The following is a 16152-nucleotide window of genomic DNA, read 5'->3' as shown; positions in this document are numbered from 1 at the left end:
GCTGGCGTTGCTCGCTTCAAAAGTTGAGCAATGTTCAACTTTTTACGCCTCGACGGAAGCGTCAGCCAATCGAATCATATGCCAGTACAAGCTCTAGCCAATCAAACCGTGTGCTTGTGTGTCAGGGGCGGGAGATTCATGTGATTGGTTGTTGGTCGAGTGACAGACACGCCCGCCGGCAAGCGTCAGCGCACGCCGCTGTGTGGACGGGCCGTAAAGGTCAACCCAGGGTTTATCCTTCAGGTTATGAGCACGTTCACATGAGAGAGGCGGGGCCGGCGACATTTAAACGAGAAACAAACATGGAGAAGCATACTGTCAGGAGAGCATCATATGTCAACGATGAAAAGTTGACTATGATATTAGAATTATTTTTAAATAAATTATTTAAATCATGTACATTTGTACTGTCCACTCCAAGTAGGGAATGCGTCCTTACCCCAAGTGAAGGAGTTCAAGTATCTCGGGGTCTTGTTCTCGAGTGAGGGAACAATGGAGCGTGAGATGGGCCGGAGAATCGGAGCAGCAGGAGCGGTACTGCAGTCGCTTTACCGCACCGTTGTGACGAAAAGGGAGCTGAGCCAGAAGGCAAAGCTCTCTGTCTACCGGGCCATTTTCGTTCCTACCCTCACCTATGGTCATGAAGGATGGGTCATGACCGAAAGAACGAGATCGCGGATACAAGCGGCCGAGATGGGTTTTCTCCGCCGGGTGGCTGGTGTCTCCCTTAGGGATAAGGTGAGAAGTTCGGTCATCAGGGAGGGACTCGGAGTTGAGCCGCTCCTCCTTCACGTCGAAAGGAGCCAGTTGAGGTGGTTCGGGCACCTAGTTAGGATGCCATGGGCACCTAGTTAGGATGCCATGGGCACCTAGTTAGGATGCCATGGGCACCTAGTTAGGATGCCATGGGCGCCTCCCTAGGGAGGTGTTCCAGGCACGTCCAGCTGGGAAGAGACCAAGGGGTAGACCTAGGACCAGGTGGAGGGATTATATCTCTTCGCTGGCCTGGGAGCGCCTTGGGATCCCCCAGTCAGAGCTGGTTGATGTCACCAGGGAAAAGGAAGTTTGGGGCTCTCTGCTGGAACTGCTACCCCGCGACCCGACCACGGATAAGCGGGAGAAGATGGATGGATGGACATTTGTGAGATACATAATCCATGCTGAGAGCAACATTACTGCAGCTCCTAAGTGCAGAAAGACCATACAGCTTACATTTGCTACTGTGTGAATGCTTAAATGATCGCTCAAACATTAAAACATCTCTTATTTTCTTCTAGTATAATTAAATGTTGGGATACTTTCCAGTGTTGGCCAACTTACAGTGACCAAAATATTCCTATTTGAACATGTGAAATTATCAAATTTCAATTCCCATTTTGCAAAGTTTGGCTAAAATCCTCAAACTTGACGTCATTAAACGGAGCAGGTAGTAGAACTTGTCATTGTGCGTTGTCTAACGGCTGCTCACAGGGGAGGGGTAAACCTAATAAAGACAACAGAGGCAAAGCATCGTTGATGAATAGCAGAGATGTTGTTTACTCGAGCCAGGTGGAGAAAAGAGCTGGAAATCTAGTTAACAAAGGCAAACGCATTTTACTTCCTCTGATTTAATTTCTATGCTAATTGCACGATTGCATCGAGAATCTTTTGTTTGTCTGAAAGGCTGAGGGGGAGAGAGAAAAGTCTTTAATGCAAAGTTTAAACGCATTAAATCCACTTTTTTGCATTTGTGGCGGGGAGAAGACATCAGTTACCCGGGTTAGCTGTTACTGCTTCATTAAAAGGCAATTTGAAATGTAAAAAAGGGCAGTAACGCCGGCTGAAAGGGTTATTATGGAAATAGCTCAGTCACTAACGTAAGTACCTTTTCTAATCAAGCCAACACAAGGTAATAAAGGTAAAGGTAAATAAAGGTTTTATATGGAAAAAAGGGACAAACAGAGGAAAGCTTGATGACTTTAGACAGAAAGGTGACGGGTGAATGCAGCAGTGCACGGCAGACATCATGCAAAGACAATGACATGATAATTAAACAGCAAAACTGAAGTTCACACTGCAGCTTTAATCCTCCTGAAGAGCTGGAAAGAGGTTGCATGTGAAGCTTCAAACCAGTAAAAGCTCAAACTAAAAGAACACAATGCTACAGGGTGGATCAGAGTGTATCGAGCCTCTCCTGCATTACATGTTGGAGTGCATCCATTAACAACCTTGTATTTTGTCAGAGTATCCAGTATTTCATGCCTTAAAAGGATAGTTTGGATGTTTGAAAGTGTTATATGAAGTATTATCCACAGGCAGTAGACGGAGGTGGACACCTTTTCTTGTATAAAGAGAACTGGACTTTCTCTTCTCAGTCAAATGAATGGAGGGAAAATAACTCTAGATTTGGCTTTCAGCACATGTATAACTCTTAGGACCTAAGGATTCGAATAAGGGCTATAGAACTGTTCCTAATGGGTAGTTGTTAGACATTATAAAAATGTATCCACTGATTTACAGACATGTCATTCCCAATGTAATGTAGGTCAATGGAAACATTTGTTTTGTCCGAATGACCTCACTGACTGACACGGTAGGGGAAGTACCACTGTTTGGCCACTGGAAAACGTGTTCGCAGTTGGAGAAACAGATTGTATTTGCACAGGGCTAAGCAATGTACTGCTGCAGAGGAGGCATCAGCCACCTTAAAAAAGAAAAAAGGCCCACCTAATTAATAACATATTTTCAACACTTTACCTTGCTGTCAGACAGCCCTTTCTAAGGATAAGCCATCACTCTTTCCAAAGCCATCAGATTCTATTGACAAATAGGCGATTTGACCGTGCAGAACACGTCCTTGTGGAAGACAGAGCAAATAACACTGAGTTGAGAGGTAACATTTGGGGGTTGCATGAATTGGAAAAAGATACCTTGTGATTATTTTTGACTTATGTTGCAACCAGGGTTGGGTTGTAACGGAATACATGTAACGGCGTTACGTAATCAGAATACAAAAATCAAGTAACTGTATTCAGCTCGCGTTACATTTGAAAAACGAGTAATCTGATTACAGTTACTTTCGTAAACCTGAAGTGAATACATTTTGGATTACTTATTGGAATTATTGGTGGAAAGATTTCCTCACAACATTTAATATTCATTACTAAAGGTACAGCCGAATCATCACAGCGCACAAAACCTATTACCGCCACAGATGGACCAAAAATGGGAGCGTTTGACAAAAAAGGGGCGGGTCCGCTCAGTGAAACGATAACAGTGTCTTCGTTGGTCCTTCTTCTTCGTTGGTCCTTCTTCTTCGTTGGTCCTGTCCTGTTGTCTGCGGAGGCCCACTCCCACCTGTTGAGTGCGGCTGTGCTTGGGTGGTTTCCCCCCGACGAAGACGTCGCAAGGAGACGGAGCAGCTCCACCGGCTGCTGCCTGCTTCCACCTGTCTGGTGTCTGTGGTCTGCAGAGGCCTGCTCCCACCTGTGGAGTGCGGCTGTGCGGAGAAGGATTTTTGCCCCGAGGACGTCGCGGAGAGACGGAGTGGCTCCACGCTTCGGGCTGGGGCCTGCTCCCGTCGGGCGTGTGCTGCTGTGCGGAGGAGGATTCGCCGCAGCTGGGGCTTGCTTTCCACCTTTCCTGGCTGCGGTGTGGCTGAGGAGGAGGGTTCTTGCCCGGGGAACATCGGAAAATGGCACATGTCATGTTTCTGCTGTGCCTGTTTGCTGTTTTGGACTGTGGGAAGATCACTAGTAATCCTGAGAGGTCTACTGGATTTGGGTATGTTCTGCTACCCGCGGTGGGCATCCCCTACGGAGGTTCAGATGTGCTGCACAATTGCCGGTTGCCTTGTCGCGGACAATCTGCTCGACAAAATATGTTTGTCTTTTTTGTTTGCCTGCTATGATGGTTCTTCAGGACTGCTTCTTAAGCTCTAATCACACTTTCACAGACTTTGCTGGTGATTCTATTGAAGATGACGGTGTATGTGTGTCATTTAAGAGGAAAAGATGCCTGTTTTTGTTGTTGTTATTACTGTCAGGAAATGTACAACCTAACCCTGGTCCGCCCAGTAGTAGTAGTCGGATCGCTACTCCTGCTGATTTTAAAGCTAGGTCTGGGTTGGGTTTCATCCACTTGAATGTGCGCAGTCTGTTAGGTAAACTAGATTTTGTCCGTATCTGGGCGAGCTCGACTGACGCTGACGTCATTGTTTTATCAGAAACATGGCTAAACAAATCTATTTTGGCCTCTGACATTGCCTTAAATGGTTTTAATGTGTATCGTACCGACCGGCCTAATAAAGGTGGTGGCGTTGCCATTTATGTTAAGAATAAGTTCAGTGTAACCACATTAGTTTCCAAATCTATCAGTAAGTAATTTGAATTTTTAGCCATAAATATAGAAGTGGCAAAGGGTCAACAGGTCATGGTGGTGAGTTGTTACAGACCCCCTTAGCTGTCAAAGACTCATTGTCTTCACTAGCAAATCTTTTATCACAACTAGACTACAAGGAAATAGTGCTACTTGGAGATGTTAACTGGGACTGGTTAACTGCAGTGTCAGAGGATTTTAAAAACCTTTGCATCTCTTTGAATGTTACTCAGATTGTTGACGGTCCTACTCGCCCTAACATTAAGTCCCCTAACAAATCCTCCCTAATTGATCTCATTTTAATTAATGTTCCCCATAAATATTCATCTGTGGGAGTATTTGCAAATGATCTGAGTGATCATTGTGTTGTAGCCAGAATTAGGGACACTAAGGTCCAAAAGGTTAAACCTCGCATTATCATTAAGAGAGACATAAAACATTTTGTGGAGCAGGGTTTTGTTCATGATCTGTTTGGGTTTGATTGGGGTAAAATCGATCTGTGTGCTGATGTAGAAACCGCATGGTCTTATTTTTATCTTGGTTTTATGCAGATCATTGATAGACATACACCCCTGCGTACATTTAGAGTGAAGGGACGAAACAATCCTTGGTTTTCTGCTGAGCTGTCCAGTCTCCTTCATGAGAGAAACAAGGCCTGGGCAAAGGCTAGGCAATCAGGCTCAGAGGTAGAGTGGCTGCGTTTGAGGCAGCTAAGGAATAGCTTCACTTCAAATGTCAAAAGTGCTAAATCAAAGTACTATCTGTCAGTAACCACAAAGAATCTGAATAATCCTGGAACATGTTGGAAAGCCATTAAATCGTTATCCACCGGCGATATCCGTAATGAGCTACCTCCGTGCCTTACCACAGCATCTGGCTCTATATCGGACAGGGCTACTATGCTCAATTGCTTTAATGAGCATTTTGTGTCCTGTGGTTCTCTATTTGATTCTGTTTCTAACTCTGCTTCTGTAAACACCCCAATCCGTGACTCTGAAAAACGTGTGTTGGAAAACCCTTTTAGTTTTACCCCTTTTACTGTTAATGTTGTTCATGAAGCCTTATCTAAGCTAGATCCTAGGAAACCGGCCGGCCCGGACAGCGTAGAACCTTTCTTTTTAAAGATAGCTGCAGATTTTATTGCTCCTCCTCTCACTACTCTTTTTAACCTCTCCCTCAGCACGAACACAATTCCAAAATTGTGGAAGTCAGCGTATGTCCTGCCTTTGCTAAAAGGAGGGGAGGCAACTATTTTAAATAACTATAGGCCAATCTCTAAATTGTCAGTTCTGGCTAAGGTTCTTGAACGCTTAGTGAGTGAACAGGTAAAGGTGTTTTTATGTACAAATGATATCCTGTCTAAACATCAGTCAGGCTTCAGAAAGCAACACAGCACCATCACTGCCACAATGAAAGTGGTAAATGATATTACGAGTATTTTAGATAATAAGCAGAGTTGTGCAGCTCTATTTATTGACCTTTCAAAAGCGTTTGACACCGTCGATCATCACATTTTAAAGCAGAGGCTAGCCAGTATAGGCATGTCCAGCCATGCAGTGGGTGGTTTGTGAACTACCTCTCTGAAAGGTCCCAATGTGTTCACTTTGATGGGCTGTTCTGAGTGGTTGAACATTGCAAATGGTGTTCCCCAAGGTTCTGTTTTAGGTCCACTTTTATTCTCCATCTACATCAACAGTTTAGGTGAAAATGTGGATGAAGCTACTTTAAATTTGTATGCGGATGATACCCTGATGTACTGTGCAGGTCCCTCCATTAAGGAGGCTGGTGTTACATTACAGGCTGTTTTTAACATTATCCAGACTCAGCTCTCTGAACTAAAGCTTCTTTTAAATGTGGATAAAACCAAGGTAATGCTCTTTTCTAAAGCTAAAAAGACACCAGAGCCTGTTTTAGATATTGTAACTACGCAAGGAATAAAACTTGAAGTGGTTACCTGTTACAAATACCTTGGTATTTGGCTTGATGATTGTCTCACTTTTAAACTTCATGTCAATAACCTGCTTAAAAAGCTGAGGGTTAGGCTAGGTTTCTTCTACAGGAACAAGTCCTGTTTCTCGCTTGAGGCCAGGAAAAGGCTCTGTGACCTTTTTACCTGTGCTGGACTCTGGGGATCTGGTCTATATGAATGCACCTGCCCATTGCCTGGTCAAGTTAGATGCTGCGTATCACAGCGCACTGAGATTTGTGACAAACTGTAAAGCATTAACCCATCACTGTACCCTGTATGCAAGGGCTGGTTTGCTTTCACTAACTGTACGGAGGCTCAGTCACTGGTACATTTTTATATACAAAGCCGTGTTAGGGAAACTTCCATCTTATATCTGCTCTCTGATCTCACGGAAAATTGTAAGTGGCTACTGCCTGAGATCGAATGCAGTGGTTTTATTAAATGTGCCAACTGCTAGGACTGTCTTAGGGAAGACAGCTTTTAGATGCGCAGCTCCTCTGTCTTGGAATAGTCTGCAAATTAAATGGAAACTGAACAATCTGGTGCCACTAAATGTTTTTAAAGCTCGGTTGGATGCTAGTCAATCGGAAGCTATTGGTACCTGTTTATGTGGATAATTATGTAAATGATGCTGTATGATGTCCTTTTGTTGTTCTGTTTATGCTTTTATGTTTCATGTGGAACTACTTGAGCAGGTTTCCCTTGAAAAAGAGATCAATGATCTCAATGGGATTTATCTGTATAAATAAAGGTTTGAAATGAATTGAACAACGAAACATGGAGGAACAAAAGTCTGCGTTTAAGTCGTGTGTGTGTAGTGGTGTGTGTGGTTAAAACACATCAGTCTGCGGTCGCTCTTTAGCCTTATGATTCTGAAGGTAAACACAGTGAAGGCGGTGCGTGAAAGGCACAGCGCGCTCCTCTTCTCAGAGGCTGAGTTAACCCTCCCGCTGCCTCCTGGTGCTGCAGAGATCTCATGAAGTGAAGGAGGTGTTCCTTCTATAAAGCAGCTGTGGGCAGCAGATACTGTGTCACGGACATGAATTCATAGATCAAGGCAGACTGGTGCACACACTCTCCTGTTTTGCCAATCCGGTGCTTGAACAAATATAGCTCTAAACCCCTGGCCGAAATGTCCTTAAAATGAAGTCCGAGTTCGACATTTGAATTTATGTCCTGCCGACACTGGCAGGACAGAAGGCGACACGCCCGTTCTAAACCATGTCCCTCACTCCTCACATCCCAAGCCGCATCCCCCAAAAGTGTATTATGTTTTACATCGTTTCAGATGTGATGTTTCAGTTGTGCTCTTGATAAGCCATTAAAACAGTAAAAACACGTTCAGTTTCCTTTTGCTTTTTGTGTCTCCTGTTCACCAAAACATACCCATCTGTGATGGAAAAAGAAAGTAATCCAAAAGTAATCTAAAAGTAATCTGATTACGTTACTTTTTTAAGACACGTAACTGTAACTGTATTCGGATTACTTTCAGAGCCATGTATTCAGTAATCAGTAACTGATTACATTTACAAAGTAACCCTCCCAACCCTGGTTGCATCTACAATATGATTTGCAATATCACAGGGAATAATCTTTTTTGAAACATTATTCATATTATCATTGACACACACATCTTGTATCAATAAGGATTTGTATTTAAGTCGATAGAAAGTTTGTCGGCTTGGACTTTCTCTGCAGCTTCACTCAGATATTTAGCTTTTACAAAGTATTGCACTTACTGCTGTTTGGATATACTGTAGTCCCATATTTCAAATCATTGTGCACTCCTAGTCAAATGACTCTTAATGGAGTACGGTGGCTTTGAGTAAAGTGGTTCAATATCATAAATATTGTGTAGTTTTAATGAAGCGTGTTTTTCTGTTAGTCGTCTAAAATACATGTTGCAGCTTCCGTGCTGCGACTGCTGTATGTTCCTATAAAGTACCATCTACAGCAGGAAATACACTGACTATGGATAAGTCCCTCATATAACCCCACTTAAAACACATCCAACTATCTCTGTAAGAAAAAGAACATTCTAGACACCTTTGACCAGATGCTGGTATGAATGTAAACTTGTGAGCTCATCAGTTGACTCAGTTCATGGATTATTCTTCCACATTTGCATATCATCAACATGTTGTGAGCAAACATGCTACAAAACAACGCAGGAGGCAACACGCCTTATCTGCTGACTAGCTTTCCAGAACATGTGATATGCAAAGCGCCCGCATTAGCAGGAAAGTAGCGTAATGGGTCCTCACAGCTGCCTCTCTCCACACTCTGCTGTGTCATCCCACTTCCTCCATCATTAATTGGCTAGAATGTTAGTCGACGATGAAAAAGTGCGTGGATAGCGCTGTAAGCAAAGGCTCTGCAAGGATGTAAGGGTGAGAGCTGTTGACGGCCAAGAAAAACCTCTGAATGTTCCGGTTCAATTATTGAAGCTGCTTCTGAAAGGTTTAGCTGGTGGAGAAAGTGCCAAGCACCGCCTTGATGTATGATGATGACATGGAAGTTGTCAAGTTGAGTGTCATGGGGTGTGTGAGAGGAAATATCTGCTGCATCAGGTCTCCTCTCGCCTACGGTGGCCAACAGGTGCCAAAACATTTCCATTAGGAGAAACGTGCTGCACTTTCAAAAACGGGCTAAAACACATGCAAATAAAGAAACATCTTCACCAACTTCAAAAACATCCTTTACTAAAATCGTTGCATGAACAAAACGCAGCAAAAAGCTCCAAATGCAACAGAAAGGGGGATAATAAAAAGCTGGGGCCGAAGGATTTTTGACATTTGGAGGTAATAAGGTTGGCGAACATGACATATCATTGTCAATGGAAACCTAAAATAACGTTATTTTTGGCTCATTTTAACAATGTGCTTGCATTATTCTTTCCAATATTATTGCGAAACTGCTGTAAGCTTTTTAGTGCCCCCGTTTCCATTGTGTTTTGAGCTTGTGTCGTCCAGTTGGTGAATGTTTTCTAAATGCTGCCCACGTCTTGTCAAAATGCAGTGCGTTTCTCCTCGTGGAAATGTTTTGGTCCTTTGTAATACATTTGCACTTGTCAGCCACCATATTTGTCGAATGAAAATGACATTCAAACTTTTTTTAAAGTGCATATAGCTTCTTTTATCTAGCAAGCCAGACGTACTAAAGAAGCACAGATGAGTCAGGATAGAATAAAAGAGCCAAGGCTTTTCACCCCAGAATCATGCAGCAAGAGGTGGCTATTAAAAATCATTTAATCCGAGGAGCAAGTCCATTTTAATTAGCTGCTGACCTTGTTCATTTTGTACCAAATCAATAACATTTGACATTTAAAAACCTAATTAAAAGAGCTGGATCTCCCAGTTAGGCTGATGTTAACACTTGTGAACTTGGGATGGATGTGCTCTGATTAAACTGTCTCTGCAAGAAATAATGTGTGCTCCATCTATGATAACTCATTAACTTCAGAAAGTAAGGCCTTTAAAAAGGTGCTTAAATTGTCATTCTCTTCAAAGGTCACACTGCTCTCCCTCTTTTTTAGCATACAGAAAATAGATACTACATTGATATTCAAAACGTATTCCATTGTGTTTTCTGATACGAGTGTCAGACGGAAAACTCATCTTTTTGTTTGCCACAGCTGACGTTAAATTGACCGGACTTCTTTCTGGGCATTGATATGACTGCATGCCATCCTAAATTCAGAGCGTCCTAGAAAGACTCAACATGTAGAATTTCTCTTCAGCGTATTCATGCCATGGAAATAGAACATCAAAACTTTGTAAGAAACTTAACTATGAAGTCAAACTGGAGTCGATGAGTGTGTGATCTCATCCCAGTCAGACGACATTTTGCACAAATCAGATACAATTTTGAATTGAGAAAAAATTAAAGTCTCATGTAAGATAAAAAAAAACAACAGTCATATAAATCAGGAAAAGTCAACATATTCAGGAAACGTCTGAGTCAAAGTAAACCTGGACACGTCAAGTCTCAAGTCAATGAAACAAGAGGAGTACAGGTCGGAGTACAGGTCAAATAACAGGTCACATAAGACAAGTAAAAGTCAAGCCTCACATCAAAGGAGACAAGTTAAGTCTTACTTCCAAGAGAACATTGCAGGTGCATTCCCAAGGCAAAGAAGACAAGTACATTTAAAGTCCCAAGTGAAATAGTCAAGTCAAGTCTCCAGTCAAAAAAGGCAAGACAAAAAATACATAAAATACAAGTTCAAATCAAGTCCAAAGTCAAAGAAAATAAGTACAAGTCTTAAAAATATGAAGTTAAGGAAAGATACCAAATCAATAAAAAGACAAGTGTTGGATCATTCAAGACCTGTTAAATCAAGTCTTCTCTAATTTCATCTTGATTTCAAATCAATGTAGACAAGTCCAAGTTAAGTCACAAGTCCAAGTTAAGTCACAAGTCCTTAAGAGTAAGTCAAAGTCAATCACAGGCCATTTGCAAGTCTTTGAGGTCTATGAAAGATGAGCATTAAAAGGATAAGCTGTGTACAAACAGTTAAGTGATTATATTAAACACTCCAGGTGTAAAACTTAGGAATGTAATGTTTTTGCTTTCAGATTTTTAGGAAGGAATATTTGTTAGCGTTGGAGTCTGGCTTGCAATGTGACTGAAGTCTTAAATCTTCAGCTCTTACAATTAACAGACGTGTGAAGGTGACTCAGAAGGTAAGGGGTTGGTGCAGATTGTCTATTGGAGGAGACACTCTTTGATACATATGACACCACTGCTTGCTCAGCTGACTCTAGGTCTGCAGGTACACAATAGTGTGTTTTGGTGTTACACAATCAGCATAGAGCTCTAGCTGTAGTCCTGTTGCTTTGTATTGCAGTCCAGTAGCAGTCTAATTGCAGAGGTGTCACTGTGAGGGGGAAATTGGTGTTGGTGCTCGGAAACTAGAGCCTCTCTGCCTGAGGGTCGGGATGGGCAGTGGACTGCCGTGGTTATTATGGCTCCTTAAGTTACAGCAGTCTCTTTGCTCTGACCTGCCGAGCCTTGGGGAGCCGTTGGCCCTTAATTGCATTTGCACAAAAGTAATGGCCTTTTGTAGAAAGAAAATGCCACGGGAAGGATGGTGTGTGTGTGTGTGTGTGCGCGCTGGAAACATATTTTTCACCGCATAACCATGTGGTGAACAGAGCTGACATAGGGATACAGGGACCAAAAGTCGATTATTACACTCGAAAATATGTGTTGACCTTCACCTAAAAAATTATCACATTGATTGTTATTTGATCTTTAATACATCCACTAAAAGTGCACCACATCTAAAGAACACACCGTACCTTGTATGCGATGCTGTTGAGGACCTTCATGGCCAGATCTGACACTTCAGGAAAAGGGTCTGCAGCGAGATGTAGCAGCACCCTCCAGATCTGAGTGTAAACACTGTTGAAGGAAACACCTGGAAGAGACACAAAGAAATAAGTTCACGTTTTAAAATCTTTCCGGAAAGGAAATTCTGTTTGCAGGTGCACGTTTTTTAGACAACACACACAGAAGATGAATAACCCCACCAGCAAATACATCTAACTCCGGTGCAACCCTGATCTCTGCCATCAAAGTTCATCGAAGCAGCTAGGTGGTCGTGTCCAATCATCTCATTAGCATCATGCTAACTGCCGCGGTGCATGTTCCTCTCCCGCTGCTGGGTGTGTTGAGGTGGCACAGGGGAAGTGGCCTCCGATGTCAGGCCAATGACATCATGCATCAACACACACACATACATACACACACAAGCTACATTTCTGTCACTGTCGTCATGAATGCAAATGAACAGTCTCTCCTGTTATTATGTTTTGGCAATTGGCTAATCTTCAGCTTTGACTATAAATGAGCAATGTGAACACGGCCATCATTTCCACAAAGCAAAGCCTTTTTAACGATTTAAAGACGAGGCAAATACTTCCGTAAATCAGACAATGCAGACACGAAAAGCTCTTTGTATACAGCTAAGGGCAACCATTGTCTTAATTGAATCCAGTTTGTTTATCTACATTATTCTACAGCGGTATAGTATCGTATCGTATAGTATCGTATAGTATCGTATAGTATAGTATCGTATAGTATCGTATAGTATCGTATCGTATAGTATCGTATAGTATCGTATAGTATCGTATAGTATCGAATCGTATAGTATCGTATAGTATCGTATAGTATCGTATAGTATCGTATCGTATAGTATAGTATCGTATAGTATCGTATAGTATCGTATAGTATCGTATCGTATCGTATCGTATAGTATCGTATAGTATCGTATAGTATCGTATCGTATCGTATCGTATCGTATAGTATCGTATAGTATCGTATAGTATCGTATCGTATAGTATCGTATAGTATCGTATAGTATCGTATAGTATCGTATCGTATAGTATCGTATAGTATCGTATAGTATCGTATAGTATCGTATCGTATAGTATCGTATCGTATAGTATCGTATAGTATCGTATCGTATCGTATAGTATCGTATCGTATCGTATCGTATAGTATCGTATAGTATCGTATAGTATCGTATCGTATAGTATCGTATCGTATCGTATCGTATCGTATCGTATAGTATCGTATCGTATCGTATCGGATAGTTTTGTATCAAATCGTATTGTTTTTCTTATCCAATCGTGTAAAATGATGGCGTAGAGCGCATCGAATCATACCACATGTACTGTTATTGGAGATGTTGTATTAAATGAGTCGTACAATTAGATTTATATAGATAAATGTAATAAATGTATTTATAATGTATACATCTGTATTTGATCGGTTGTATTAGTTAGTGTGATAGGCATTATGAAAGGTTTAAAGGTTTATTGATTGTTAAGTGTGTAGCTGGCAAATAGCATCTCTTCTCTTTCTAAAATGATTGTATTGTATGCATGGTCCTTCGATAAAGAGATATAATAATAATTGTATCCAATCAAATCTTATCGAATAGTCTTGCATCGTAACAGACCGTATCATAGTTTTGTATTTGACCGTATAGTTCTTTGTGTGAGCAATAACCTCCTTCTCTCCATAACCCCTCCTTACTTTGGGTTTTCAAGGTGGTCTCTGCAGTGCACTGAGCTGTTTCCCCTTCACCCCCACCCTCCTGTTTCCTCCCGTCTCCCCTCAGATCTCCCTAACCATGCAGGTGGTCCTGTAAACCTGGACTCTTATCCCAATCCCTTTTATCATCTCACTGCTTCACTGTCCTTACTCCTCTGTGCGGCTGAAGAATGACTGAAGCCTGGACCCTCTCTCAGCTCAGCCCCCTCTCCAGAGAGTGCTGAGGGGGTTCAATGGTCCCACGCTTCAAAGATAACAGATGAAAGGAGAGGAGGGAGATGGAGGGCTACAGCTGGGGTATGCAGAAGGATACAAAAAGCACTAGAAGAAATCTAAAAAAGGTGAGGAGCTTAGAGGCCAGAAGGAGTAAAAAGGGAATCCTGTGAGATTCGGCGGAGCAGGGTCAGAAAGGCTAAATAAAATCTACAAAGAATATAAAAAAAGGAAAGAATGAGGAGGAAAGATTGCAAAGAGAAGGAGAGAGCGAGTGACGCAGGTAAAGAGGTGATCGGGGTGTAGCCTGAGGGGCAGGATATGATTAGCGATGGCTAGCGAGCGCTACCTGCTGCAGTAAACAGTTGAAAAATGTGAAATATGAACCACCGTGCTGCATTATGGGTGCACACAAATTACCGCTGCATCTCTTCTACAGTCCACATGAGGGGCAGTGACGGCGGACATTACTCACGGCTCCCTGCACCAGGGGCTGTCCTGACTTGACACGAGACCCGTGCACAGTGGTGGATGTACAGTACAGTGGTAAAGACAGTTCATTATTGTCTGACTGAACCACTGAAGAGGGGTTTATGGCCTCCTTAATTCTGGCAGATTACATACAATTAGGGCCGGGACTTTAACACGTTAATTAAGATGAATTAATTACACAAAAATTAACGCATTTTAATCGCACTTATTTTTGCACAGCGGAACGTTTCTCACTGGATGAGTTTCAGGCGTACCGATTATACTGGAGCACCAACTAACGTTCATGACTTCAAACAACAAACCACGGTGAACAATAGTCAAACATGAACGAACAAGCTGATGAGACCGCTTTGGTCGGCCCCGTGGATGGGACATTTTGTTTTAAAAAACGGACGGATGGAAGCGTCGACAAGAGCACGGTTGTGTGCAAATCATGCATATCACCGCAGCACATCAAGCCTAAAGTATCACCTAAATGCAAAGCATGTAGCAGCTAGCGTGGACGTTAGCCCGACTCCGAGTGCAAAGAACCACACCCTGACCCAACCCACACTCAGCCAGATGACTGGTTTCAGGGCCAGGAGAAGTCAGTCCACATCTGAGAAAATAACCAGCTCCCTGGATTGCACTCCACTTGGAGTAAAATCCATGTGAAAATTGCTTCTCACTGTTCTCAGGTCAAATATGTATATTTGATTAAAAATGCGATTAATTTCGATTAATTAATTACAAAGCCTCTAATTAATTATATTAATTTTTTTAATCGAGTCCCGGCTCTACATACAATACTTATAACACGATTTTAGAGCTGCAAATGGTTGGGGCATAAAAACATGAATCAGAACATTTGAAAGCAGAGAGGAAAGGCATGTTTTGAATATATTCTGGAGGGGGAAATAAGCAGTAGCAATTCATATCTGTGATGCTCTTTAAGTGGTGTCTCAAATAAACTGACAGGTAGATGCGAGTGGAAGCTTTAGATGTGAAAACATATAAACGTCATTGCAGATACAGAACATGCTAAGCACACACTAACTTTATTCGCTTTTATAAGATATTTAATGGCACTACATCACGCTTTTATCCAAGGCACTTTTCAATGTTGTCTCTCTTTCACCATTTCCCACAATCACAATGATGCAGGCCTGACCATCAGGAGCGATGAGGGTTGAGTGTCTTGATAAAAACATACCTAAGTAGTAGACGTAGTCAGCATGATGCACTATAAAGACAAAAGTATTGGGACACTCCTCTTAATCATTGAATGCAGGTGTTCCATTCAGTCCCATTGCCACAGGTGTATACAATCAAGCACCGAGCCATCATGCAGTCTGCCTTTACACACATGTGTGAAAGAATGGGTTGTTCCAAAGAGCTCACTGAATTCGTACGTGGTGAGTCAGTTCGTGACATTTCTTCTCTCCCAGATATTCAATGATCAAAACTGGTATTATTGCAAAGTGGAAACGTTTAGGAACCACAGCAACTCAGCCAGGAAGTGGCAGACCACGTCAAGTTACAGAGCGGGGTCGCTGAGTCACAATGCCAAGCGTCAGATGGAGCGGTGTAAAGCACCACTGGACTCTGGAGCAGAGGAAACGTGTTCAGGGGAGCGACCAATCACGCTTCTCTATCTGGCAGTCTGACGGACCAGTCTGGGTGTGGCGAATGCCAGGAGAACGTTAGCTGCCGGACTGCATTGTGCCAACTGTAACGTTTTGTGGAGGAGGGATAATGCTAGTTGTCTTTCTGGGTTGGCCTGGGCCCCTTAGTTCCAGTGAACAATTCTCAAGGCTTCATCTTACCAAGTCATTTTGGACAATTCTATGCTCCCAGCTGTGTTCCAGCATGACTGAGCCCCAGCGCACAAAGCAAGGTCCATACAGGCATGGTTGGATGAGTTTGGTGTGGAAGAAGTTGACTGGCCCACACAGAGCCCTGACCCCCACCCCATGGAACACCTTTGGGATGAACTAGAACGGAGAGCCAGGCCCTCTGGTCCAACATCAGTGTCTGACCTCACGCTGCTCTTCTGGATGAATGGGCACACACTCCCACAG

General features: G+C 42.6%; 1 protein-coding gene across 4 annotated transcripts in view; it reads right to left on the bottom strand.

The window, feature by feature from the left end:
• The window catches only part of rptor (regulatory associated protein of MTOR, complex 1), a 244166-nt gene that overhangs the window by 31341 nt on the left and 196673 nt on the right, over positions 1 to 16152 (bottom strand). For all 4 annotated transcript variants that reach the window (XM_034105423.1, XM_034074665.1, XM_034080365.1 and 1 more), the window contains one exon: positions 11629 to 11747. In XM_034105423.1, coding sequence (XP_033961314.1) covers positions 11629 to 11747 — 119 coding nt within the window. The remainder of the gene's footprint in view (positions 1 to 11628; positions 11748 to 16152) is intronic.

Source organism: Pseudochaenichthys georgianus, chromosome 1, assembly GCF_902827115.2.
Source record: "Pseudochaenichthys georgianus chromosome 1, fPseGeo1.2, whole genome shotgun sequence".
NCBI lineage: Eukaryota > Metazoa > Chordata > Actinopteri > Perciformes > Channichthyidae > Pseudochaenichthys > Pseudochaenichthys georgianus.
The sequence above is the reverse complement of the archived record's forward strand: the minus strand, read 5'-3'. Positions and strand labels throughout refer to the sequence as shown.